The sequence below is a fragment of the Schistocerca gregaria genome, chromosome 1, assembly GCF_023897955.1.
Source record: "Schistocerca gregaria isolate iqSchGreg1 chromosome 1, iqSchGreg1.2, whole genome shotgun sequence".
Lineage (NCBI taxonomy): Eukaryota > Metazoa > Arthropoda > Insecta > Orthoptera > Acrididae > Schistocerca > Schistocerca gregaria.
The window spans coordinates 939862415-939889853 of NC_064920.1; the positions used below are offsets into that span (position 1 = coordinate 939862415).

General features: G+C 40.5%; 1 protein-coding gene across 2 annotated transcripts in view; it reads right to left on the reverse strand.

The window, feature by feature from the left end:
• Nucleotides 1–27439, reverse strand: part of LOC126275513 (protein zer-1 homolog) — a 151626-nt gene that overhangs the window by 47660 nt on the left and 76527 nt on the right. For both annotated transcript variants that reach the window (XM_049977205.1, XM_049977204.1), the window contains exon 7: nucleotides 18244–18405. In XM_049977205.1, coding sequence (XP_049833162.1) covers nucleotides 18244–18405 — 162 coding nt within the window. The remainder of the gene's footprint in view (nucleotides 1–18243; nucleotides 18406–27439) is intronic.

Genomic DNA, 27439 nt, shown 5'->3' on the forward strand with positions numbered 1-27439 from the left:
CTTGTATTCTGCAGCACCTATCCCACTGTACCATGATTGCTAACACTATCAGGGTATGGGTATCTTGTTTAATACCAAACAAATGAACAAAGTAAGAATTCAATCGTTGCTAACGGACTCTAAACCTACAATCTTCTAAAGAACTGTGGAATGCTGCTAGATGTCCAAAGTCATCTGAAAGTGTTTTAGGATTAGGTCTGAATAAGTTTGCCGTTAGAAGACGAAATAGTTTCTCAATCTGACATGTGCCTACGCAGTTACGTAGAGCTTAAGACTGAAAAATTTTGGATGAGTGTTGGGTTTGAGTACATGCACATCTACATATACACTCTGCAAGACACCACATGATAAGTGGCAGAGGGTACCATGTACTGCCACTAGTCATTTCCTTCCATTTGCAGATAGAGAAAGGGAAAAATGACTATCTATATGCCTCCATACAAACCCTAATTTCCCTTATCTTATCTTATCTTTGTAGTCCTTACGTGAAATGCACATTGGTGGCAGCAGAATCATTCTGCAGTCAGCTTCAAATGCCAGTTCTCTAAATTTTCTCAATAGTGTTCCACAAAAAGAACATTGTCTTTCCTACAGGGATTTCAACTCGCTTATTGACTGAACCTACTGCTAACAAATCTAGCAGCCCACCTCTGAATTTCTTTGATGTCTTCCTCTAATCTGAACTGGATCCCAAACACTAGAGCATACTCAAGAGTAAGTTGCATTAGTGTTCTATATACATTCTCCTTTACATATTAATCACTCTTTCAAAAAATGCTCCCAATGAACTGAAGCCGAGCAGCCGCCTTCCCTACTACCGCCCTTTCATGCTCATTCCATTTCATATCACTTTGCAATGTTACGTCTAGATATTCAATTGATGTGTGTGTGTGTCAAGTAGTACACCACAATGCTGTATCCAAACATTACGGCATTGTTTATCCTATTTATATGCATTAATTTACATTTTTCTACATTTAGAGCAAGCTGCCATTCTTCACACAAACTAGAAATTTTGTCCAGTTCATCTTGTATTCTCCTACAGTAACTCAATGAGGTCACCTTCCCCTACACCACAGTATCGTTGTAAACAGCCACATACTGCAGTTCGCCCTATCCATCAGATCATTTCTGTGTAAGTATAATGAGAATAAGAGCCGTCTTCTCACACTATCCTTCGGCACTTCTGACAATACCCTTGTCTCTGACGAACACTCACTGTCAAGGACAATGTACTGGGTTCTGTTACTTAAGAAGTCTCTGAGCCGCTCATCAAGCTACACTGTATGCTATGTCAGCCTTGGGGCACTGTGTCAAATGCTTTCCAGCAATCTAGGAGTATGGAATGTTCTTCATACATCCTTTGCAGGGTGCCATGTGATAAGGTCAAGCTGTATTTTGCATGACCTCTGTTTTCTAAATCTGTTCTGATTTATGAACAGAAGCTCTTCCATCTCAAGGAAATTTATTGTATTGAAACTGAGAATATGTTCAAGAATCCTGCAGGAAACTGAAATTCACGATACTCATCTGTTATGTTGTGGATCCACTCTTTTATGCTTCTTATATACATAAGTCGTCTGTACTTTTTTCCCAATTGCTTGGGAGTTTGTCTTTGGTGAGAGATTCACAATAAATGCATGTTAAGTAAGGGGCCAAGGTCATAGAGTACTGTCTCGGAAAACTAAATTATGATTTAATCCAGACCTGGTGATTTATTGGTTTTCAGCTGTTCTCGTTGCTTCTCTCTGCTACGGATGCCTATTACTATGTCTTCTACAAGGGAAGCTGTACAATGGTCAAGTGATGGTATGTTTGTACAATCCTCCTGTGTGAATGATATTTTAAACATGAGTTTTAAAACTCCGGCTTTCTTTTTGTTGTCCTCTACTACCACAGCAGACTGGCCAAAAAGTGACTGGAGAGAAGCCTTTGATCTGTGATTTTACATAGCACCAGAACTTTCTTAGGTTCCAAAGGTATGACAGTGGAAGCTGTATGCTTTGTGCTGGAATCTTTAGGTAGATGCACAAATTTCTACTAATTTTTGCCTGTTGTCATTTGCGTAATTATTATTATTATTATTATTATTATTATTATTATTATAAAACTGAGAGTGCAACAGTCTTTGCTTCCTCAGCAATTTCTAAACTTTTTATAATGGGTTTTTTCCATCCTTAATCCTCTTACTCGGGACATACCGGGTGATCGAAAAGTCAGTATAAATTTGAAAACTTAATAAACCACGGTAAAAATTGACACACATACTTGGAATGACTTGGGGCTTTATAAACCATATTGCTAGATGCATGAAAGATCTCTTGGGCGCATCGTTTGGTGATGATCGTGCGCTCAGCCGCCACTTTCGTCATGCTTGGCCTCCCAGGTCCCCAGACCTCATCCGTGCAATTACTGGCTTCGGTGATACCTGAAGTCGCAAGTGTATCGTGATCGACCTACATCTCTAGGGATGCTGAAAGACAATATCCGATGCCAATGCCTCACCATAACTCCGGACATGCTTTACAGTGCTGCTCACAACATTTTTCCTCAACTACAGCTATTGTTGAGGAATGATGGTGGACATATTGAGCATCTCCTGTAAAGAACATCATCTTTGCTTTGTCTTACTTTGTTATGCTGATTATTGTTATTCTGATCAGATGAAGCGCCATCCGTCGGACATTTTTTGAACATTTGTATTTTTTTGGCTCTAATAAAACCCCATGTCATTCCAAGCATGTGTGTCAATTTGTACCTCTCTATCTACATTATTCCATGATTTGTTCAGTTTTCAAATTTATACTGACTTTTTGATCACCCGGTACTTCTCCAGAGTCCACAATTCCTCTATGTCCCATCATACTGGAACTAAATGATGTCACTTCATGTTATAAGTGGAATGCTAACAACAGCTTATTTGCTCTTTCTAGCCAAAATACTCTCCCAGCCTTCTTGATGGATTTATTAATTTTAGTAACCTTCATTGCTAAGATGACATCATAATCACTAATCCCTGTCTCTGTACTGGTACTGTTGATAATGTATAAAACATGTACACTGCGTGTGACCTGTTGAACTAACTGCTCAAGACAATTTTTGGAAAAGTGTTCAAAAGTACTTCACAAGACTGCCTGACCATACCACCTGCAATGACTCCGTAGACCTCACAGCATACACTCAGTAGGCTAAAGTTGCTTCCAACTAATATTGCATGACCTGGGTATTTCTGCACTACTGAGCCTAGACTTCTTTAAATTATTCTAAAATAGTCATGGTGAAGTCGAGTGGCCAGTATAAATATCTGGTAATTAACTTAAGCTCACCTAATCCTGTTACATGTGTGTAGATATCTACACAGTCAGACTCAATTTTGACCTGGGTAGAGACAGTATTTTTGTCGACTGCAATGAGCACTCCCAATCGTATGATATCTAATCTGTCTTTTCAATATATGTTCCATGCCTCAGTGCTACGTACGGGCCATTCGCACACTCTATCTGCAACCTTTCTTACACCACTAGATAACAGACAGAAGACACCCAGCTACGTAGGGAGAAATGATCATCATAATAAAATAAGAGAAATCAGAGCTCGAACTGAAAGATTTAGGTGTTCCTTTTTCCCACGCACCATTCGAGAATGGAATGGTAGAAAAGTGGTATGAAAATGGTTCAATGAACCCTCTGCCAGACATTTAAGTGTGAATTGCAGAGTAACCATGTAGATGTAGATGTAGATGTAGACCCTGAAAGCTTACCAGGCCGACAGGTTGCAGTGTGAGTACCACCAGTGGACCTGCTCGCTTCAGTGGGTCACATGGCCACAAACGTATCCACCTATATTCTGATGCCGCCCGGAGATGTAGGCTAACACCAAGCTGCTCCATATCAATCTTTACCTTCGAATTCTATGGGCCAGCCACTGACCAAAGAACTGGTTCATCAATCAGAGCTCTTGTTATGATAACCATCAGAACTGTTGACACCATGGTGCTGCCAGTCACCACCAAACATAGAGCCACCACTGACCACCTCAAGCACTGCTAGGTAGTGGCTTCTACAGCAGAGACTGCAAAGGAAATTCGTACTGGCTGTCACCATTGTTTTACGTAACTTTTCCAATAGAAAGTGAACTCACATTTTGACTTTATCTGTTATTGGCACCCTCTCTCATTTACGAACTTGTGTAAAATTGGTGCTTACCATGAACTACCACATACAGTTCTTGTAAATAAAACTCACCAGGAAGGAGCTCTTGTTTGTGTATTTATTACCAAACTTGTTCTGCATTATTTACCTGGGTCTTGTTGCACCTCAATTGGTGCAGGATATACCACTTGCTACCTATTTCAGACCTTTCTACAGTTTCAGCTAGCTCTTGGTTTCAAGAATAATTTGAGTAAGGCAACTTTCATGGAGGGCAGTTAAATCAAGAACTTTGTCACAAATACTTCGACAGCTTACTGACCACAGCTTGACGGTTGAAGTGTCTTTGTATGTGATCTGATTACTTCACTCTCTGTGGATTGACTGGCGAGCATTCACCAGACGACCTCAAACTACCACCTGGGCTAAAAAAAACCTATGCGCACTCCAAAATAATCTGCTACCTGAGTAGCTGCTTCCTTTGTGTAGTGCATCCCTGATCTTTCAAGGGGAGTCCTACTATTTTCCCCACCCCATAATGCAGGTGTAGATGTTACAGCCAAGACTGCAACAGACTCAATGGAGCCTTTGGTTGAGACCCTTCATTCAGTTTCAAACCAAATGATCCTGACCAATTCTGGGATCGATGCTGCAAGTTGTGACCTCGGCTTTCACTATGTGCTTGAAGCCAACAGTCTTCACAATTTCCACCAATTGAGGATGGCCTCAGACCCCAAGTGACAGATGCCACTGATGCCAACATAAGCTACAGCTTGCAGACAACAGCATCCTTCATGCTCCAAAGCTGCAGGAGGGCCTCCTCCATATCTCGGATGAGCTCCTGCCCCAGTAGATGTGCTAGCTTGACGGTTGAAGTGTCTTTGTATGTGATCTGATTACTTCACTCTCTGTGGATTGACTGGCGAGCATTCACCAGACGACCTCAAACTACCACCTGGGCTAAAAAAAACCTATGCGCACTCCAAAATAATCTGCTACCTGAGTAGCTGCTTCCTTTGTGTAGTGCATCCCTGATCTTTCAAGGGGAGTCCTACTATTTTCCCCACCCCATAATGCAGGTGTAGATGTTACAGCCAAGACTGCAACAGACTCAATGGAGCCTTTGGTTGAGACCCTTCATTCAGTTTCAAACCAAATGATCCTGACCAATTCTGGGATCGATGCTGCAAGTTGTGACCTCGGCTTTCACTATGTGCTTGAAGCCAACAGTCTTCACAATTTCCACCAATTGAGGATGGCCTCAGACCCCAAGTGACAGATGCCACTGATGCCAACATAAGCTACAGCTTGCAGACAACAGCATCCTTCATGCTCCAAAGCTGCAGGAGGGCCTCCTCCATATCTCGGATGAGCTCCTGCCCCAGTAGATGTGCTAGCTTGACGGTTGAAGTGTCTTTGTATGTGATCTGATTACTTCACTCTCTGTGGATTGACTGGCGAGCATTCACCAGACGACCTCAAACTACCACCTGGGCTAAAAAAAACCTATGCGCACTCCAAAATAATCTGCTACCTGAGTAGCTGCTTCCTTTGTGTAGTGCATCCCTGATCTTTCAAGGGGAGTCCTACTATTTTCCCCACCCCATAATGCAGGTGTAGATGTTACAGCCAAGACTGCAACAGACTCAATGGAGCCTTTGGTTGAGACCCTTCATTCAGTTTCAAACCAAATGATCCTGACCAATTCTGGGATCGATGCTGCAAGTTGTGACCTCGGCTTTCACTATGTGCTTGAAGCCAACAGTCTTCACAATTTCCACCAATTGAGGATGGCCTCAGACCCCAAGTGACAGATGCCACTGATGCCAACATAAGCTACAGCTTGCAGACAACAGCATCCTTCATGCTCCAAAGCTGCAGGAGGGCCTCCTCCATATCTCGGATGAGCTCCTGCCCCAGTAGATGTACGAGGTCCACATTGGATTCTTTTCTGACCATGGACAGCGTTTCCCTGAGGGGCTTCACAAACTGCCTCACATTGAAGCTCCTGATACCTAGCACCCCCCCTCCCCTTCCCAAAAAAAAGAAAAATAAATAAATATCCTATGTACCTTTGTGACCTGTCTACCGTATTTACTCGAATCTAAGCCACACTTTTTTTCCGGTTTTTGTAATCCAAAAAACCGCCTGCAGCTCCGAATCGAGAGCAAAGTAAGCAGAAGTTCTGAAAAATGTTTGTAGGTGCCGCCACAACTAACTTCTGCCGTCGAATATATGTAGCACTACGCAAGCATGCTTTGTAGGCACAAAGATAAATACTGGTGCCAAAACCTCTGCGTCAGTAAATAAATTTTAAAAAAAGGTAGAAGACGAGCTTCTTATCTGCCTCAAGTTTTGACCACTCCATTTTCATATGCTGTCCAACACAGTAAATAGAAATTCCATATTGTTCATCTTCGAATGTAACAACCTTTCAAATATTTGTAGCAACAAAAATAAATTTCTTTACACAAAAATACCAACAATGCACAAGGCTTTAGGATTGTTGCACGAGTTGAAACTCTGGGGCTCATTAAGATTTCATGTAGTGGGGAGTTATTTCTTTTGCAGAATAAAGTTCTAATCGTGCTGCAGGTCTGCGATACGGGATTGATGAGATCAACCTAAGGCAATGGCGACTGCAGAGAGACAAATTATTTGAATGTTCAAGTAGCAGGAAAGCATTTAGAGGGCCAAAGTGTGGCCGATATCATGCACTAGAAGTGATTTTAAATGAATTTGTTAAGGAACAGCCAGTGAACACTGAAATTTTACAAATTAAGGCACATGAAATTGCTCGAGAGCAAAAAATCGAAAATTTTAAGGCTAGTCGCAGCTCGAATCATCTGTTTATGAAGTGCTGGGGTTTTTCACTTTGGAGGCGAAAAATTATGAAGAAAAACTTGTGGAATTTCAGCGTTTCATAATTAGGAGGTGCACAAAAAAGCAATACCTTCTTGGTCAGATAGGAAATGCTGACCAAACTCCCGTATATTTTGACATGCCGTCACATTATACAGTTGACGCCAAAGGAAAGAAAGGCATAAGTGTTCTTACATCAGGGAGTGAAAAACAGCGGATGTAAGTAACAACAAATAGCAGTCTCTTGCCGTTGTTTCTCTAACGAGACAATTCCTCTTCTTTTTTTTTTTTTTTTTAATTATAAATGGCAGTAGCATGCACAAAATCAAGCCATGCGACGAGTCGTAAACAGTCATTATCATAATGTGACAAATAATGCATGACACAGTACAATAATTCATTTTCAGCTTAGAGTGACGTAAACACCTATATCAAAGAGAATGGTACTTACCAGATCAAACGAAAATAAGCAATCGATTCAAACCAGACGAAGCACGTGAAAAAAGGAGGGGTACCCATAGAAATACAGACACATAGCAGTGGCTACCTGGTAAAGATCAACTGCTAAGTTTATGATGAGAACCAAACTACTGTAGCTGTGTCTTCAATCCATGTGACCTAAATTGTCTCTCATGTTACAATGGACCAACTTTGCTTCGATTTGGAGGTGCAGTCTAAAACTTTTCTCTGTCCTTGAACGATGAGTCTCAAATTTGAGGTGCGGCTTAGATTCGGGAAATTTCTTTTCCTTGATTTAGAGTCTCATTTTTCAGGTGCGGCTTAGATTTGAGTGCAACTTAGATTTGAGAACATACAGTATTCATAGGGTGAACTGCAAGGTGTCTCAGCAACAGAGCTTTACACTTAAGTGACACCTGAGGTGTCCAATATGATGCACCAGATTTTCCACTATTGTTACACCCTGAAGCAGCAGCCTGACGACAGCTGAAGGTTGTCAAAAGTGACTTCAGGTGTTCATGAACTGCAACTAGCTGCTCGTTCATTTGCACACAGCATGCACACATCCTATCCTTCCTAGTACTACTAACGAATGAATTAACTATAAAAGCACATGCAAAAAGCTAAATATGTGCCTTGCTACCTTTCTGATGTGTCACCAATGCAGGCTGACACCTTACCGTGCTGTGTAGCTGGCCGTTAAAAAGATTTGAAAACTGTGCTACTGACTACGTGAATCTACACTTTACCATTACTAAAACATGAGATTACAGCTCTTAAGTATAAATACATGTACAGAATTTAAGAATTAAACTACTTAAAAACCCAGAAACAGCCATATACATAACTTGCTTCTCTGCTGGCTTGTCACAGGTGGCAACTGGAAATTAACTAGTACATAAAAGAGTTTTCAATATTGCAGCAAGCACACTGCCAAATATTTTACCAAGAAAGTGTTAAGAAGTGATTGGAAGACTCTTTTAGTTTTCTACAATAACTTCAATTACTGCAGAATTGTCTTATCTATGATTTAAAAAACAGTTAACCTCTATTGCTGACCATTACCAAGGGAGGCTTACAACAAACTACAGACATCCAACAGCCAAAGAAATGTCAACGAATATGGGTCACAAGTTCGAATGACGTTTTGATGTAAAAAAAATAAATTATTTTGAATGAATTTTTTCCACAGACTACAGTGGAACTGATGAGTTCTCAATTTTTGCTGAAGAAGGTTATGTCACATACCATTATCATCAAATAAAGACGAATTCAAGAGATATAACACACTGATATCATCTTTGCATGTAGAGAATGTATTTTCCTTAGTGTCACAATGGTACATCTTAGAAAATCAAGTAAAATTTCGGAAGAGATGTTTGAAAAAAGAATTGTTCTGAAACCTAATTCAAATGCAACAAAAAGTACGTATGTTTAATAAATGACAGGGAATTGGAGCAATTAATGTCACTGAATATCAAATTTTCCTTTTATTTGTTGTACTGAATAAATGTTTTTAGTCATGTAAGTGAATAATGTTCTAAATAATATTTGTTATTCATGGAAAACAAATGACAGTTTTTATCTGTATTCACCAATTGAATAATTTTCACCCTAAACTGGCAGTAAGCGAAGCTTATCACACATGCAAACTCCTCAAATTCAGTGTCTATGCACAAGTGAATGTATTTGCATGAAATCCACATGGATGTGAAGAAGTGCACATTTGGCTGTGCTATCCATGTGGCTGTGTACGAGTACTCACTCTCTTGTCATTTGGTGGAGCAGCATCGGTAATCTTTGGCAACTTCTGCCCTCACACCTCTTAGCCATGTAAACATCATGCGGATCTGCTACATGCTTATGGTGCTCTATTGTGGACAGCTACAGAATCACCTCTGTGAACTGTCAAAGCAACTGTAGATATTGAAAATTGCCAGTGATGATGTATATGGCAGTGTTGTCTAATAGCGTAGACCCCCATGGCTAACCAACTTAGCAGTTTTATTGAGGAGGCAGTGAAGGTGTCATCGGCAGTGCTGTGGCAGGGTAGTCAAGAAGATAGATACAGCGATCCAACTGCCTAACTCCTTCACATGAAGTAATTTTTGTAGTTGTTTGGCTTCAGATTGGGTTGAGCGACTGATATCAGAGCATGTTTTACATCAGTGTATTTATCAGCACTTGGTGATGAGGTTAATATGTGTTTGACTATGTGGCCATGTGCTCACTGAGAGCAGTGACAATGTAACTATACTTTGTTTCATTGGAAGTAACGTGGGATAACATGCAGAACCAGGCTTTTGAATTGTTTGAACCACAAAGCAGGATTCAATAGTGGAAGATGGATTCCTACGGGCATCACAAGCATGTATGTAGGAATGTAGATGGTACATGGCACAATTAATTAGGTCAATGAGGTTGGCTGGAATATGTGAATTCACTGAAGTTGATGGATTTCAACACACCACAAGGAAGACGTGGTTGTGTCATGGAATAAAAAAGTCAGTGGCTAATCACAGGTCACAGCTGTCTTGAAATTAGGTCATGATATGTCACAGTGCAGGTGTCGGAATTACCAAAATGCTCTGGCGGATAAATCGTTCGGCGAGATCCTAACAAACTGAGTGCTGGCCTCCAAAAGTCAGCTTCACACATCTGTCCACATCAAACCCACCAACAAGAAACAGTACCTCCATTATGACAGCTGCCACCCAATCCATACAAAACGGTCCCTTCCCTACAGCCTAGGTCTTCGAGGCAAACGAATCTGATCCAGTCCTGAATCCCTGAACCATTACACCAACAACCTGAAAACAGCTTTCGAATCCTGCAACTACCCTCCCGACCTGGTACAGAAGCAAATAACCAGAGCCAGATCCTCATCCGCTCAAACCCAGAACCTCACACAGAAGAACCACAGAAGTGCCCCACTTGTGACAGGATACTTTCCGGGACTGGATCAGACTCTGAATGTGGCTCTCCAGCAGGGACACGATTTCCTCAAATCCTGCCCTGAAATGTGATCCATCCTTCATGAAATCCTCCTCACTTCACCAAGAGTGTCTTTCCGCCGTCCACCTAACCTTTGTAACCTCTTAGTTCATCCCTATGAAATCCCCCAAACCACCTTCCCTACCCTCTGGCTCCTACCCTTGTAACCGCCCCCGGTGTAAAACCTGTCTCATGCACCCTCCCACCAGCACCTACCCCGGTCCTGTAACCCAGAAGGTGTACACGATCAAAGGCAGAGCCACGTGTGAAAGCACCCACGTGATTTACCAACTGACCTGCCTACACTGTGAAGCTTTCTATTTGGGAATGACCAGCAACAAACTGTCCTTTCGCATGAATGGACACAGGCAGACAGTGTTTGTTGGTAATGAGGATCACCCTGCGGCTAAACATGGCTTGGTGCACGGCCAGCACATTTTGGCACAGTGTTACACCGTCTGGGTTATCTGGATACTTCCCACTCCAGCAAACCTCAACCTCCTCTCACTGCACACAAACCCAGCCTCTCCCATCTACTCAATCTCCCACTTCCAGCTCCACTCCCTCCAAAACCTCAAAATTCCAATCAACACAATCTGGAACCACAAAACCCTAATTCAGTAGTTAACCTTTCCTCCAAACCTCTCTCCCAATCCGAAACCTCTGTCCTATCCCAGGGCATACTGAAGGGCAAGTTCCCATCTCCGGAGTTCTGACAGGTTGGTGTTAGTGGGAAGTATCCAGATAACTCGTACGGTTAACACTGTGACAAGATGTGTTGGCTGTGCACCAAAGCATGTTTAGCCACAGGGTGATCCTCATCACCAACAAACACTGTCTGCCTGTGTACATTCATGCGAATGGACAGTTTGTTGCTGGTCATTCCCAAATAGAAAGCTTCACAGTGTAGGCAGGTCAGTTGGTAAATCACGTGGGTGATATCACACGTGGCTCTGCCTTTGATCGTGTACACCTTCCGGGTTACAGGACTGGAGTAGGTGGTGGTGGGAGGGTGCATGGGACAGGTTTTACACCGGGGGCGGTTACAAGGGTAGGAGCCAGAGGGTAGAGAAGGTGGTTTGGGGATTTCATAGGGATGAACTAAGAGGTTACAAAGGTTAGGTGGACGGCGGAAAGACACTCTTGGTGGAGTGGGGAGGATTTCATGAAGGATGGATCTCATTTCAGGGCAGGATTTGAGGAAGTCGTATCCCTGCTGGAGAGCCACATTCAGAGTCTGATCCAGTCCCGGAAAGTATCCTGTCACAAGTGGGGCACTTTTGTGGTTCTTCTGTGCTTCTGTGGGAGGTTCTGGGTTTGAGGGGATGAGGAAGTGGCTCTGATTATTTGCTTCTGTACCAGGTCGGGAGGGTAGTTGCGTGATGCGAAAGCTGTTTTCAGGTTGTTGGTGTAATGGTTCAAGGATTCCGGACTGGAGCAGATTCTCGTTTGCCACGAAGACCTAGGCTGTAGGGAAGGGACTGTTTGATGTGGAATGGGTGGCAGCTGTCATAATGGAGGTACTGTTGCTTGTTGGTGGGTTTGATGTGGACGGACGTGTGAAGCTGGCCATTGGACAAATGGAGGTCAACGGGGAATGTTTCTCTCTCTCTCTCTCTCTCTCTCTCTCTCTCTCTCTCTCTCTCTCTCTCTCTATATATATATATATATATAAAATAGAAAGAAACTTCCACATGGGAAAAATATATGTGCGGATGGATATGGATATGTGTGTGTGTGTGTGTGTGCGCGAGTGTACACCTGTCCTTTTTTTCCCCTAAGGGAAGTCTTTCCGCTCCCGGGATTGGAATGACTCCTTACCCTCTCCCTTAAAACCCACATCCTTTCATCTTTCCCTCTCCTTCCTGAAGAAGCAACCATCGGTTGCGAAAGCTAGCAATTCTGTGTGTGTGTTTGTGTGTCTTGTTCATGTGCCTGTCTGCCGGCGGTTTCCCGCTTGGTAAGTCTTCCAGCGGGAAAGCGCCGGCAGACAGGCACATGAACAAAACACACACACACACACACACACACACACACACACACACACACACACACACACACAGAGAGAGAGAGAGAGAATTATGAGCTTTCGCAACTGGCAGTTGCTTCGTCAGGAAAGAGGGAAGGAGAGGGAAAAATGAAAGGATGTGGGTTTTAAGGGAGAGGGTAAGGAGTCATTCCAATCCCGGGAGCGGAAAGACTTCCCTTAGGGGAAAAAAAAGGACAGGTGTACACTCTCACACACACACACACACACACACACACACACACACACACACATATCCATCCGCACATACACAGACACAAGCAGACATATTTAAAGGCAAAGAGTAAGGGCAGAGATGTCAGTCGAGGCGGAAGTACAGAGGCAAAGAAGTTGTTGAAAGACAGGTGAGGTATGAGCGGCTGCAACTTGAAATTAGCGGAGGTTGAGGCCTGGCGGATATCGAGAAGAGAGGATATACTGAAGGGCGAGTTCCCATCTCCGGAGTTCGGATAGGTTGGTGTTGGTGGGAAGTATCCAGATAACTCGGACGGTGTAACACTGTGCCAAGATGTGCTGGCCGTGCATCAAGGCATGTTTAGCCACAGGGTGATCCTCATTACCAACAAACACTGTCTGCCTGTGTCCATTCATGCGAATGGACAGTTTGTTGCTGGTCATTCCCACATAGAAAGCGTCACAGTGCAGGCAGGTCAGTTGGTAAATCACGTGGGTGCTTTCACATGTGGCTCTCCCTTTGATCGTGTACACCTTCCGGGTTACAGGACTGGAGTAGGTGGTGGTGGGAGGGTGCATAGGACAGGTTTTACACCGGGGGCGGTTGCAAGGGTAGGAGCCAGAGGGTAGGGAAGGTGGTTTGGGGATTTCATAGGGATGAACCAAAAGGTTACGAAGGTTAGGTGGACGGCGGAAAGACACTCTTGGTGGAGTGGGGAGGATTTCATGAAGGATGGATCTCATTTCGGGGCAGGATTTTAGGAAGTCGTATCCCTGCTGGAGAGCCACATTCAAGGTCTGATCCAGTCCCGGGAAGTATTCTGTCACAAGTGGGGCACTTTTGGGGTTCTTCTGTGAGAGGTTCTGGGTTTGAGGGGATGAGGAAGTGGCTCTGGTTATCTGCTTCTGTACCAGGTTGGGAGGGTAGTTGCGGGATGCGAAAGCTGTTTTCAGGTTGTTGGTGTAATGGTCGAGGGATTCAGGACTGGAGCAGATTCGTTTGCCACGAAGGCCTAGGCTGTAGGGAAGGGACCGTTTGATATGGAATGGGTGGCAGCTGTCATAATGGAGGTACTGTTGCTTGTTGGTGGGTTTGATGTGGACGGATGTGTGCAGCTGGCCATTGGACAGATGGAGGTCAACATCTAGGAAAGTGGCATGGGATTTGGAGTAGGACCAGGTGAATCTGATGGAACCAAAGGAGTTGAGGTTGGAGAGGAAATTCTGGAGTTGTTCTTCACTGTGAGTCCAGATCATGAAAATGTCATCAATAAATCTGTACCAAACTTTGGGTTGGCAGGCTTGGGTAACCAAGAAGGCTTCCTCTAAGCGACCCATAAATAGGTTGGCATACGAGGGGGCCATCCTGGTACCCATGGCTGTTCCCTTTAATTGTTGGTATGTCTGGCCTTCAAAAGTGAAGAAGTTATGGGTCAGGATGAAGCTGGCTAAGGTGACGAGGAAAGAGGTTTTAGGTAGGGTGGCAGGTGATCGGCGTGAAAGGAAGTGCTCCATTGCAAAGAGGCCCTGGACGTGCGGGATATTCGTGTATAGGGAAGTGGCATCAATGGTTACAAGGATGGTTTCCGGGGGTAACAGACTGGGTACGGATTCCAGGCGTTCGAGAAAGTGGTTGGTGTCTTTGATGAAGGATGGGAGACTGCATGTAATGGGTTGAAGGTGTTGATCTACGTAGGCAGAGATACGTTCTGTGGGGGCTTGGTAACCAGCTACAATGGGGCGGCCAGGATGTTTGGGTTTGTGAATTTATGGAAGTAGGTAGAAGGTAGGAGTGCGAGGTGTCGGTGGGGTGAGGAGTTTGATGGAGTCAGGTGAAAGGTTTTGTAGGGGGCCTAAGGTTCTGAGGATTCCTTGAAGCTCCGCCTGGACATCAGGAATGGGATTACCTCGGCAAACTTTGTATGTAGAGTTGTCTGAAAGCTGATGCAGTCCCTCAGCCACATACTCCCGACGATCAAGTACCACGGTCGTGGAATCCTTGTCAGCCGGAAGAATGATGATGGATCGGTCAGCTTTCAGATCACGGATAGCCTGGGATTCGGCTGTGGTGATGTTGGGAGTAGGATTAAGGTTTTTCAAGAAAGATTGAGAGGCAAGGCTGGAAGTGAGAAATTCCTGGAAGGTTTGGAGAGGGTGATTTTGAGGAAGAGGAGGTGGGTCCCGCTGTGATGGAGGACGAAACTGTTGCAGGCAGGGTTCAATTTGGATAGTGTCTTGGGGAGTTGGATCATTAGGAGTGGGATCAGGATTGTTTTTCTTCGTGGCAAAGTGATATTTCCAGCAGAGACTACGAGTGTAGGACAGTAAATCCTTGACAAGGGCAGTTTGGTTGAACCTGGGAGTGGGGCTGAAGGTGATGGTTCACACAATCAAATGCTTTGGACAAGTCACAGAAAATTCCTATTGGTGACATTTTACTATTTAAAGACTCTATTATGTGGACAGTGAAATTGTATATTGCTGTCTCAGTGGAACAGCATTTTTGAAATCCGTACTGTGATTTACTAAGTATCCCATTACTGTTGAGATGGCTAACCACTCTTGAGTACATTATTTTCTCGAAGATTTTGAAAATGCTGTAAGCAAGGATACTGGCCAATAATTATTGACATCTGTGGTGTTCCCCTTTTTGTAAAGAGGCCTAACAATGGCAAATTTTAACCTGTCTGGGAAAATACCTTGAGATAGTGATGCATTACATGTGTGACTCAGAACATCAGCTGTAATTGCTCCACATTGTTTTAATATCTTATTAGAGACGTCATCTACTCCAAAAGAACATTGTTCAAAGATTTAATAATTTTACTTATTTCACAAGAGGTTGTTAGGTGAAACTTAATCTGACTAAATTTTTTCAAAACAGGCTCTTCCATGTACTGCCTGGCTTTTTCTTTTGAACTGTTCTCACCAATTTTTTTCCCAACATTTAAGAAATGGGTATTAAAAACATTTGCTACTTGTGTATTGTTGGTTAGAATGGTCTCGTTTTCTTTAATAGTAATACTATCTACCCCAGTGGTTACTTTCCTGTCTCCCTTATAACAACATTTCATATTGATCTTATTATATTGTCGGAGTTGTTAATTTCTTCTCTATAGCATACATATTTCTTGATTTCCTTACCAGTTTTCTCAGTATGTTACAATAATTTTTATAATGTAAAACTACTTCTGGATCTTTACTAGTTCTTGGGTCTCATACAGTTTTCTTTTTCTTTCTGAAGACACTTTAATACCTGTAGTAATCCAAGGTTTCCTTGAAAAGTATGTGGTGTTACATTTAGTAATTTTCTTTGGGAAACAATGTTCAAAAAGGGATATAAATTTATCAAGAAATACGCTGCATTTAACATTAGCATTTGGCTCATTATATACATCACCCCAAATTAACATTTTTTAACCTTTCTCTGAAGTGCTCTATATATACCGAGTTGAGCGAGCTCACACTTTTACTGAAGAGTTTCCGAACTGAACACCCTGTTGGGTTTTGTAAGTTAATCGGTTGTGCATCATGGCCTTACAATCCATTTACCACAGGGAAAGCATGTATTTGTTTTACATCCTCTGTCTGTACAAATACATTATCTATTAGTGTGCTACTGTCTTGAGCTATACGTGTAGGTAAATTGATCACTGATTCTAAGTTATATGTTGTTAATAACACTTCTGGTTCACTTTTCCTATCAAAATTACTTAGAGAGTTTACACTGAAATCACCACAGATTAATAACTTCTTCTTTTTGTCTGACAGACAGCATAATAGGGAGTCAAACGTATTTATGAACAGCTCCCAGTCTCCTAATCGGGACCTGTACACTGTTGCTAATATCAATACTACACTATCTAGCTGAAGTTCACATGCACAAACCTCAAAGTGCTGATCAGCACAAAATTTGCTAACTTCTACTGACAACTCTTCCTTTATCCATCCTAGATCTACAAGTGTAAGATGCTAAATTATACCCACATATACTGACATTATCCATGCCCACAATTACATGGTGTTCAAACAGACAGAGTATATCAATCTCATTCTTATTTTTGAGATCATCTAAACACACTAATAGCTCATTTACTTTATTTTTTGTTCCCCTTATATTTTGATGAAGTAAGTTGATACTGTCCTTAGCTTTACCCTTAAAAACCCTATCTGCCTGGACCTATTAACCACAGGGATCACCCCTTGTGTGACTGTGGACTCCCTTACAGTTTCTGCTAATAGAGAAGATAACTTATTTTTCCCCAACCTATTCAGATGTAGGGTATGTGTAGTGTATCCCCACCTACCAATAGCTTTTACTGGAAAAACACTTATGTGAGATTTTTCCAGCATCTGGAGCATCCTGTTCAGCTCAGTGTTAATGTGCTTTACAGCAGTGTTTATCCAGGGCTGATCATGGCACTGAAAGACCTCCACAAACCCTACATTTGTGTGCTCTGTTTCTGTTCCTATTTTATCCAGGTCATTCCTAATACCGTATCTTGGATTCATAGCCAGGCTGTTTCCTGCTCCCCCAACTATAACTACCTGATCTTCCTTCTCAAAGCCCTGCATAGATGACGTAAGTTTTCTGTCACCTGGCTAAGGCTAGCACTTGGTTTCACAAAACTTGTGACCTGGTACCCTGCACCTAATTTCTCCTGAAGCTGCTGGCCCACAACCCTCCTATGACTGCTGCCTAAAATCAGCAATCTTCTTTTCCTATTCTGGTTTGATCCTGACCTGTCTTTTTTTCTTTAAGCTAATATTCTGCTTCAACCTACTTTCAACTACCTTCCTCGACTTCAGATAGCAAGCCAAACCGATTTACTAATTGAATTTCTGGAGTTTACTCAAGTGTTTCCCTTTTTCGCCCTTTGTTTGCTACCTTTTCCCAGTTCCCAGACTTATCTTCCCTGATGGGAGTGAAATTCACTAGATGCTGTGCTTCCATAGGAGTCTACCTATCTTTCTGGAGATTGAGCCACCGTATGACAGAGACGAAATTCTTGGCTTCTCTGTTTCTTTCTCAGTCTTAATCTTTTCTGTAGACATTGTGGATTTTGACTGCAACACCTGCCGAATTTTCTCAACATGAGTAGCCAGTCCATTATTTGTAGGTGTTGTAGGTCTTTGAAGAGACTTTCTTTGACAATGTTTGATTTCTATAAATTAAAGTCTTTAACATAGAATTTCTTTGTTACAGAGAGTGAGGGTTCAAGGCACAGTGGTAGAGGTCACTGCATGTACATAACAACACATCTTGTAACACCTGCAGAAGACAACTGGGTTGTCCTTCAAAATATTGTGCACACAAAAGGAATTTATAAATTGGCTGATCATGCAAATGCACATTATTAATCAATCATCCCGAGAAAATCCGAGAGATCACACTGATTCATATTCTGCTACCCAGTAGCTAACAAAAGTTGTTTGAGAGATAGCAAAAAGTATTCCCTCAAGGCATAAAGTATCTCCTGTTTATGATACTGATGGTAAAACTTGAATGGCAAGTCTAATAACCATGCATTTCCAGTAAATTTGGCATTTATGACTTACATTTATTGCCCCAAGATCACCCAGCAGTTGCTTTTGGAATCCATCAACTTGGCAGGCAAGAGAGTTCAGTAAGTATATTCCTATTCTCTGCACAAATCCTTCTTGTTCCATTTCAGACACAATGTGTAGAAGTATATGAACAAGGCGCTCATAATCAAATAGCTGAAACAAAATTAGCCCATTATACAACTGAATAACAGAAACTAAAATGTTAACAATTTGTCTATGTCTATATTAATTAATGTCCAAAACTAAACAAGAGAGAGAGAGAGAGAGAGAGAGAGAGAGAGAGAGAGAGAGAGAGAGAGAGAGAGAGAGAGAGAGAGAGAGAGAGAGAGAGAGAGAGAGAGGGGGGGTGGGGGGGGGGTGGGGGGGAGACATTAAATTCATAATCCATTAGTCATATCTGCACTTTTGTTGTGAGTAGAATGTAATCATTTGATGAAATTCACTAATCAGCCATAAAGATATAATTTTAATCCTATTTCGGTTGGTAGAAATAACTTGTCATGAAGCAGGCCAGGGACAGACCTTGGTAAACGCTCAATACTATTAAAAACTGAAATTTACGTACCCTAGCAATGGTTCTGAGAGATGAGAAATGTTTCTAATAGTCCAACATAAGGCTGATAATCCCACAACAGGATCAATACCTGTCATTAAATGCAAAATGAAATACAATGTCTTCAAGAGAAATGCAGAGCTTACAACTGTTAACAGAAACTAGGCAAATCACACCAGCTGCTGTCTGGGATGTGCTAGAATTTTCACTACCAGTTACATTCGCCAAATATCAAGTGGCAGATGGCTGGGATCTTGTGGATGTAACACTATCAAGTACAAATATCATGGTAACCTATTCACAAAAAATTCTACTTTATTACTGCTGCTGGTTTGACAGTGAGGGCTCAACATCTCCACACAGGCTCTTGCAATGGGGCTGCTGTTACTGATGTGAAAGTGGCCAGCCCGATACTCTCATGAGGGATAGTTTAATGACCTTTAGATGTGTGGATCTTGCTGAACCATACACTTGGCACTCACAATCAAGCTCAGATCCTACATTTGCTCTATCAACCCTCCAGGAACTGTGGCTAAGGCACTATAGGATATTAAGTACTTTAATGGTCTGTAGTTTTAGATTCAAGAAATGAAGCATTCAGAAGAGCTCGTTATTCGTGATGAGGCCCAGAAACATCACTGAATCATTCACCTTCAGCACTTTGTCACTCACAACTAGTGACACAGGATGTCCATGGGCCTTAATAATGGAAATGTATACAGACAGTTTTTTCCAGGTGTGCACTACCCACACCTCCAACTCTTGATGGTTATCTGCAATTGCCTTAGTTTTGTAGCAGAGTTGGAACGGGACCAAAATAATTCCATTATCCATTCCATTCAACTGCTCTTCCAAGTCCTTTGCCATTTCTGACAGAATAGCAATGTCATTGGTAAACCTCGTAGTTTTAATTTCTTCTGATTGGACTTTAAATCACTTTTCAAATTTCTGCCCCCCCCCCCCCCCCCCTACTGCTTGGTCAGTGTACAGAATGAATAGCCTACATACAACTTAATCTTAATCCCTTCGTAACTACTTCCTGCCTTTCATGCCCTTTGACTCTTACAATTGCTGCCTGGTTTCTATCCAGGTTTTAGATAACCTTTTGCTCCCTGTGTTTTACGTCTGCTATTGTAAGTATTTAAATAGTATACTTCATTGAATATTGTCAAAAGCTGTATCTATGACTGTCAATTACGTAAATTTAAGTTTTCCTTCTTGCAGTCTCTCTTTGAAGATAAGTTGTACTGTCAGTTTGCCTCATGTGTTTCTGTATTTCTCTGGAACTCAACCGATTTTCCTCAAGGCCAATTTATACGAGTCTTCCCATATTTCTGTAATAAGTAGTGTCAGTACTTCACAACCCTCACTTATGAAGCTGATGGTTCTGCAATATTCAGATACATCAGGACGTGCCTTCTTTTGAACTGGATTTATACAGGATGACACAGAAAAACGGGAACATTTCCACAATCCAATAAAACTAGAAGTAATAAAGGAAAGAAATTGCATTCATAGTAATTGAAACCATACAACTTTGCGACTTATGAAACACTGATTGCATTTATCGTTTTTTTAAAATTACATCCTTTAGATGGCGTACTCCTGTACAAATAAATTCGTGAAATCTGCTGTTGAGATTCCTAATTGACCACTGCCACATCTCAGCTGGGATACTGTGAACTGCATCTTGAATTCTCTGTTTTAACTCATAAAGGGTCCTTGGTTGAGTCATGTAGACTTTGCTCTTGAGGTAGCCCCATAAGAAAGAATCACAAACAGATAAATCTGGTGATCTAGGGGGCCAGGGAATGTTACTGAATAGTGAGATCACATGGTTGCCAAACAATTCTTGCACATATGCCATTGACTGTAGCTCTGTCCTGTTGAAACCAGATCGTAACATCTCCATGTAACAATCAGCATTGACAGTTATCGTTTCCCTGTTCATTTGTGAAAAAAATATGGTCTGGTAATCCCATGTGATGAAACACAACACCAGCTGTCACTTTACTAGCATGTAGAGGGCGCTCATAAACATAATTAGGATTTGTGTTTGCCAGTAACGGTAGTTCTGTTTATTCACATAACCTGTGAGATGAAAATGTGCCTCATCTGACATCCACAACTTGTTTAGAAATTCATTGTCATTGTTTGTTTTTGTTATCATTTGTTGACAGAATCCTAATCGTAATCAGTATTCATTGTCCTTCAGTTGTTGCACCAACTGTAGTTTGTATGGATGAAATTTTAAATCAAGATGAAGAATTCTGCGAACACTCTCCCAGGACATTCCAACCACTGCTGCTTCCTTATGAATTGAACGCCATGGGCTCCGTAAGACAGACTTGCGTAGATCAATGTTCGCTGGAGAACGCACACTTCTTGGTCATTCTGTTGGTTTCTTCTTGTGGGCAGATCCAGTCTCCTCAAAGTTATTAATCCAACATTTTGTTGAGTGTTTCGGCAGAATGGTTTCATGATGTACTAAATTATAAAAAAGTCGAAACTCCCTCTGCGCCACTACCAAACTATCGTCGTTTTCACAAAACATTTTTATGGCTAATACATGCTGTTGTCCGTTCCACTGATCCACGATTAGTGAAATGGCGAACTATTTACTCACTAAGTGTCATGAACCCACAGTGCTACCACCTGCCCATAGCTGCCAATACTCATTTCAAACATTCCTGTTATTCTGTGTCACCCTGTATATTCTTCTTGATGTCTGAGTGTATTTTATCTGTCAAATACAAGTTGGAACCAGGCAAAGGTGTTGGTATGATTTGTTTCTGGGGAGAGGGGCGCACTAGACCTGGGGGTATTTTCAATATTTTGGAAGATGAATGGTGACTTGTGAATCGCCATAAAAAATTACCAGTTCCAATCCTGTTAAAAAGCTGCATGATATTGGCTTTTACATCATTTTCTTGATAAAAGAGCACCTGACTAGACTATTTTTTTTTCCTTTCACTTCGAGCTAGGGGACAGCTGTGGCCCCATTTGCCTCTGGATATAAAGAACATGATAGAATGTCATATACTTTGGGTTCTTATTGTGACTCAGGTCTCTCCGTGTTCTATTATACTTTTCTTAACAATCATATGTCTGTTCTTGTCCTGATCTACACCTTCTCTTTCCACAACTTTTTCAGGTTTGTTTACTTTGTAAAGCCCTTCTATATATTTCTTCCACATTTCAACATTCCCTTCATCTTAGCAGTTGCTTGCCATATGAGCTCTTGATATTCTCTTTTCTACACGTGTTCCTATAATTTACCTACAGGAGGTGACATTTATCTTTCTCATAGTCATGCATGCTACAGGCTTGCATTTCTCCTCTGGCCATTCCTGTTCCGCGATTTTGGACTTTCTATCAATCCCATTCTTTGATATCTGCATTCCCTTTTTAACCAATTCATTTGCTGCATTCTTATACTTTATCCATTTTCAATAATTCAATATTTTGTATGTTTTCCTGTGATTTCTACAGGGCCTTGTCTTTTTGCCAACTTGATCCTCTGCTGCCTTCAGTACATCATCTCTCAAAATCAGCAATTCACTTTCTATGACAATTCTTTCCCCTGTTGCAGTCAATAGTTGTATAACACTTCTTTTGTAACTACTACTAACCTCTGGTTTCTTCAGTTTATCTATGTCTTATCTCCTTAATTTCCTACCTTATAGTACCTTCTTCACCTTTACATTATAAATAAAGTATATTCAGCACTCACAGCTGTCTATCTAAATTTTTTGCAGACGAAAACCAGGTACTGAAATCTCAGTCTTGCCTCTCTATAATCTATCTGAAACCTTTTAGTGTTTCCGGGTCTCTTCTACATGGAGAACTTTCTTCCACAATTCCTAAACCAAGCATCAGGAATGATTAGGTTAGGCTCTGTGCCAAATTCTACTGAGCAGTTTCCCCTTTAATTTCTTTCCCTCAGTCCTTGTACTCCTACTATTTTTCCTTCTCTTCTTTTCCCACCTATCAAATTCCAGTCCCCTATCACAATTAAATTTTCATATCTCTTAATGATCTGGATAATTTCTTTTATGTCATCACACATTCTTGTAATCTTTTCATCATCTGTGGAGCTAATTGGCATGTAAAACTTATACTACTGTGCTAGGTAATGGCTTTGTCTCTATTTTGGCTGTGGTAATTTCAATGTCGAAAGGGCAAACACTAATGAAAGTATTACAAGAAGATTTTTTAGTATCTTAAAATTACTGAATTTACATTGTACAAACTCCAGACCCACATGGAATTATGCTGGCTTGGACAATATTATTGTTATTTTTCAGGCAGTATTTGTGACGACAGACTATCTGGTGGAGTTCTTGCAGATCATGAACCACTACCTTTCAATCTTCTGCTGTGAACATTGGTCAGAACCTTCAATCAATGCAATCCTAGAGGACAGAAAGAGGTATATATTAATTTATTTGTGGAATTAGCAGATGTAAATTGGAACTTTGTGTGCAACGTACAAACTGGGAAAGATAATGTTAAACAGTGTTTTATAACTTTCTTAAATATTCACTGATTTGTGGTACTCCTGTTCAACATTAATCAAAACTACATCCACACATAAACAAAAAAAGAAAATATAAAAATGCTATATGGATGATCTGGCCCACAACAGAGAGGAGATGCTCAGACTGTACAGAATATATAAAACTGGACTGATTTCTTTGATATACCTTGAGGTCTTCTTCATGCTGGGATCTACATAATGTAATGCGTAACAAATAAGTACCTCTATCTCACACAAATCCAGTGTACTATACCAACAGAATCTTTCTGTTTGCAGGGCTGAATGATTCTTCAGAACAAAACAGCGACCTTGTTGACACTGGACAATGTTGCCTTATGTGTATGGCTAGTCGATCTGTGTGAATTGCAATTCCCTATTGGGATTTGTTAGGATCTAAAGTATAAAACAAATGATAAAATGCTTTGAGATATATACAACTGTTCAATTTCTCAAAAAATTAGAGCTTTGGCTTTTTGTTGGAGAGAGTGGATATCAAATGTAACAAACATCAGAACATAAAGAACAAAAGAGAGGTCTTCATTTATGATATTACTACAAAGTGTATTCAGAAAAATTGTTACGGATACTGGAATGACGCACTGAAGTTATGTTGACCTACTGTTCATGAGTCATATCATAATAAAAAAGACAACTCAAGGCTTTTATTTCCATTTTCATCCGTGTGTGTGTGTGTTTTGTGCATACGAGTGGTTGCTTTTCATTAGTTCTTGTTAGTTGTAGCCATTCTAGAATTTCTGTTATCATCATGTTGTTATCATCTGTCCCTTAATCATTTTCCACATCTTTTGTCTTTCTTGGTCCAGAGTTTGAAGCAAAATTCCTTTTCCTACAACAGTTGTAAATCACTTCATTTATTTTTCTTGTTTCTTATGAATTTCCTTACTCATGAAGAGCGAAGTTTTTGTAATTCAAAAGCTACAGATACTTCAAACTTAGTGTCTCAACTAGCTCTCTTCTATCTCACCATCTTTCACTAGGACTCATCTTTTGCATTAAACACTGTAAGAATACCATTGTCTTTCCTTAATAAACAACAAGTTTCATTTCTTTGATGGCAGAAAGTCCAATTAATCATTGAGTGTCGTGACACAAATTCATTTTTATAAGGAACAGGGTTGTTCTAATATCTGAAAGATAGCAGCACTAAGGGTAAAGCAACGTCACTGACTTTGGGAAGACATATGACATAGTTCAACACTGTCACCGAGCGGACAAAATATGAGCTTACTAAATATTGGACAAGATTCAGCACTGAACTGAAGAGTCCTTGGCACTTAAAACTCCACATGTTGTACACTAATGGGGAAAAAATCATCAGACGCGAAATTAATTTTGAAATATCACAACTGAGTGTCACAGTTGGAAATATGCAGGGTTGTCCACTTACAAATTTCAGTGCAAAAGTCTCTTTAACAACAACAGATACTGAAAAACAACTTTCATGGGTATGAATTTAAGGCAGGGGCTCATAAAAGTAAATACTATGTGACATTATAAGACATAAGAAAATATTATTTTTCAACATAGACTATGTATTTTTTTTTAAATGAACACCCCAAATTATTTCCTACACAATAAATGACATGAAAAATCATTTTTTTTAATGGACATCCCATATTATTTCTTACCCAATAAATAACATGAAAAATCAAGAAAAGAATGGTGTTGGATGCATCACGATATGTCAGTTACATCCCAAGAAATTGCAAAGTAATGTTGACAGTTCTAATAATAATAATAATAACAATAATAATAATAATAATAATAATAATAATTTTTATAAAAAGGCACCGCTGCTGCACATCCTGAGTTGCAAGCATGAACCCCACATTGCTCATAATTGCAATGTGACTGATGTACTACAAAGCAATAATCACTTTACTTATTGCTGTTTATATTGTTATTAAATAGACTGGAAACAATACAGTTGTCCAGTCACAGAACTACATACAACTACCATTTGCTACCTTGTTAGATCCTTGGTCAGCCATTAATTATATTTGCCCTGACCAGTGATATTCAGTTTCTTGTTACCATTACGTGTATCCTAGCACGCAATTAAAGATCAATAAAGCAAAAATGAGTAAACCCTTTCCTTATTTTTCACTGTGTGTGACTGGACATCTGTATTATTTCCATTCCACTTAATAACAGTTTAAATAGCAATAAGTACAGCATTTGTTGCATCATAGTATGTTAGTCACGTCATAATTACAAGCAACATGGAGTTCACACTTGCATTGTGGGATCCGCAATAGGGACACATTTCATTTATTTCAAGCATCAGTTTTGCTTTTCAATTTCTTGGGCTGTAACTAATGTACTGCAATGCAACCAATGCCATTCTTTTTGTGATTTTTCATGTTATTGATTGTGTAAGAAATAACATGGAGTGTCCTCTTAAAAAAATATAAGCTTCAGAGATTAAAAACCTGTCATGCCATCATAATCGAAACACGAGGTCACTCTTATCTGGTATCCTAACTGTGCCCACTCACAAAAGAAAAACTTTTGCAAACTCCTTCTCAGTTGCCGCTGTCCGCCTCTGGAACAAACTGCCCCTTACCTTGAGGAAAATTCAATCTACTGTTGCTTTTAAGAAGAAGTTGAAGCATTTCCTACTATCATCCGCATAAAATTCTCCACAAAATTAATGTGCAAGGCAAATCCTCTCATCTGTCAAATAGCAAAGCTAGCATCTCCTATCTTGCTCCTGAGATGCCTTCCACTTCATCTATCTCTATTAGCCACGCAGTCTTCTTTTCCTTTATATTTTCCTTAATTATGTTTCATCATGTCTCTCTATTCTTCTCCTCCCTTCACCATGAGTCTCCCTCATACTCCCTGCTGCCAGCACTCCTATCTAAAATCTTTCTCTTCAATAATGTATTTTTCGAGGTGTACCTTTCTAATTGTTTATCTCACTTTTTGTATTAGATGTAGTTTAACATGCCTACTAAAACATATGACTGTAAAATAAGTAGAATGCCTGGTTAGATGTAAGAGAGGGCCTGATGGCCCTAATTTTGCCAGGTTAAATAAATAAATAAATAAATAAATAAATAAATATTTTCTTATGTTTTAGAATATCTCATAGTATTTAATTTAATGAGCCCCTGCCTTACATTCCTACAAGTGAAAGTTGCTTTTTATATCTATACTTGTTCCAGAGCTATTTGTGTTGAAATGTTTAAGTGGAACATCCTGTTCATAAAACACCTGATCAGTAATCTTGGAAGTTCAATGAGTTTTTGCAAATGACATGCTGTACACTGAAAAGTAATAGCAGCAAAAAATTGTAACAAAATGTAGGAAGACCTGTAGAGCATCAACACTTGGTGCAGGGAATCACAGTTTACCTTCAACACATGAAAATGTAAAATACTGTGTATAAACAATTTGAAGGTCCATTACTGTTAGACTACATAATTGGTGATTTATACCTGAATATTTAACAGTATATGAGAATTCAGGCATTCTCAATGAATTTCTATTGTGGAAATCTTCTCAGGTTATCAGCCGAGTTGTGGCATCATGCTGTCACAACATTTTGATGAAGTTCCTGCTCACCAAAAAGTTTTGACAGTACATCTAAGAGTATGTTCCCAGAATGCTTTGAAGTGGGAAAAGTACAAAATTACTTACTAACAAGATAGGAAACAGTTTAAGATTCATTGGAAGTATCCTAAAGAAATGTAGGTCTCTCACAAAGAAAGTAGCTTGCATAACCCTTGTTAAACTGATTACCAAGTGTTGCTTCCAACTTTAAGATCCCTACTAAGTAGTATTAATAGAGACGGAAAATATTCAAAGAATAGCAGCATGATTCCTAATGAAGTTCTTTGAGGAGCACAAGAACATTAGGGATATGCTCATCCAACTACAATAACAAATACCACATGAGAGTTTAATGTTGACATTCCCATGAATTTGTGTTACAAAAAGAGTGAAATAACACATTAGTTCCTACCACAAGTAGGCCACAAAGAGACCATGACAATAAAACCAGAGAAATCTGAGCTAGTATGACAACTTATTGTCAGTTATTGTTGCAATGCATCACTTGCGAATAG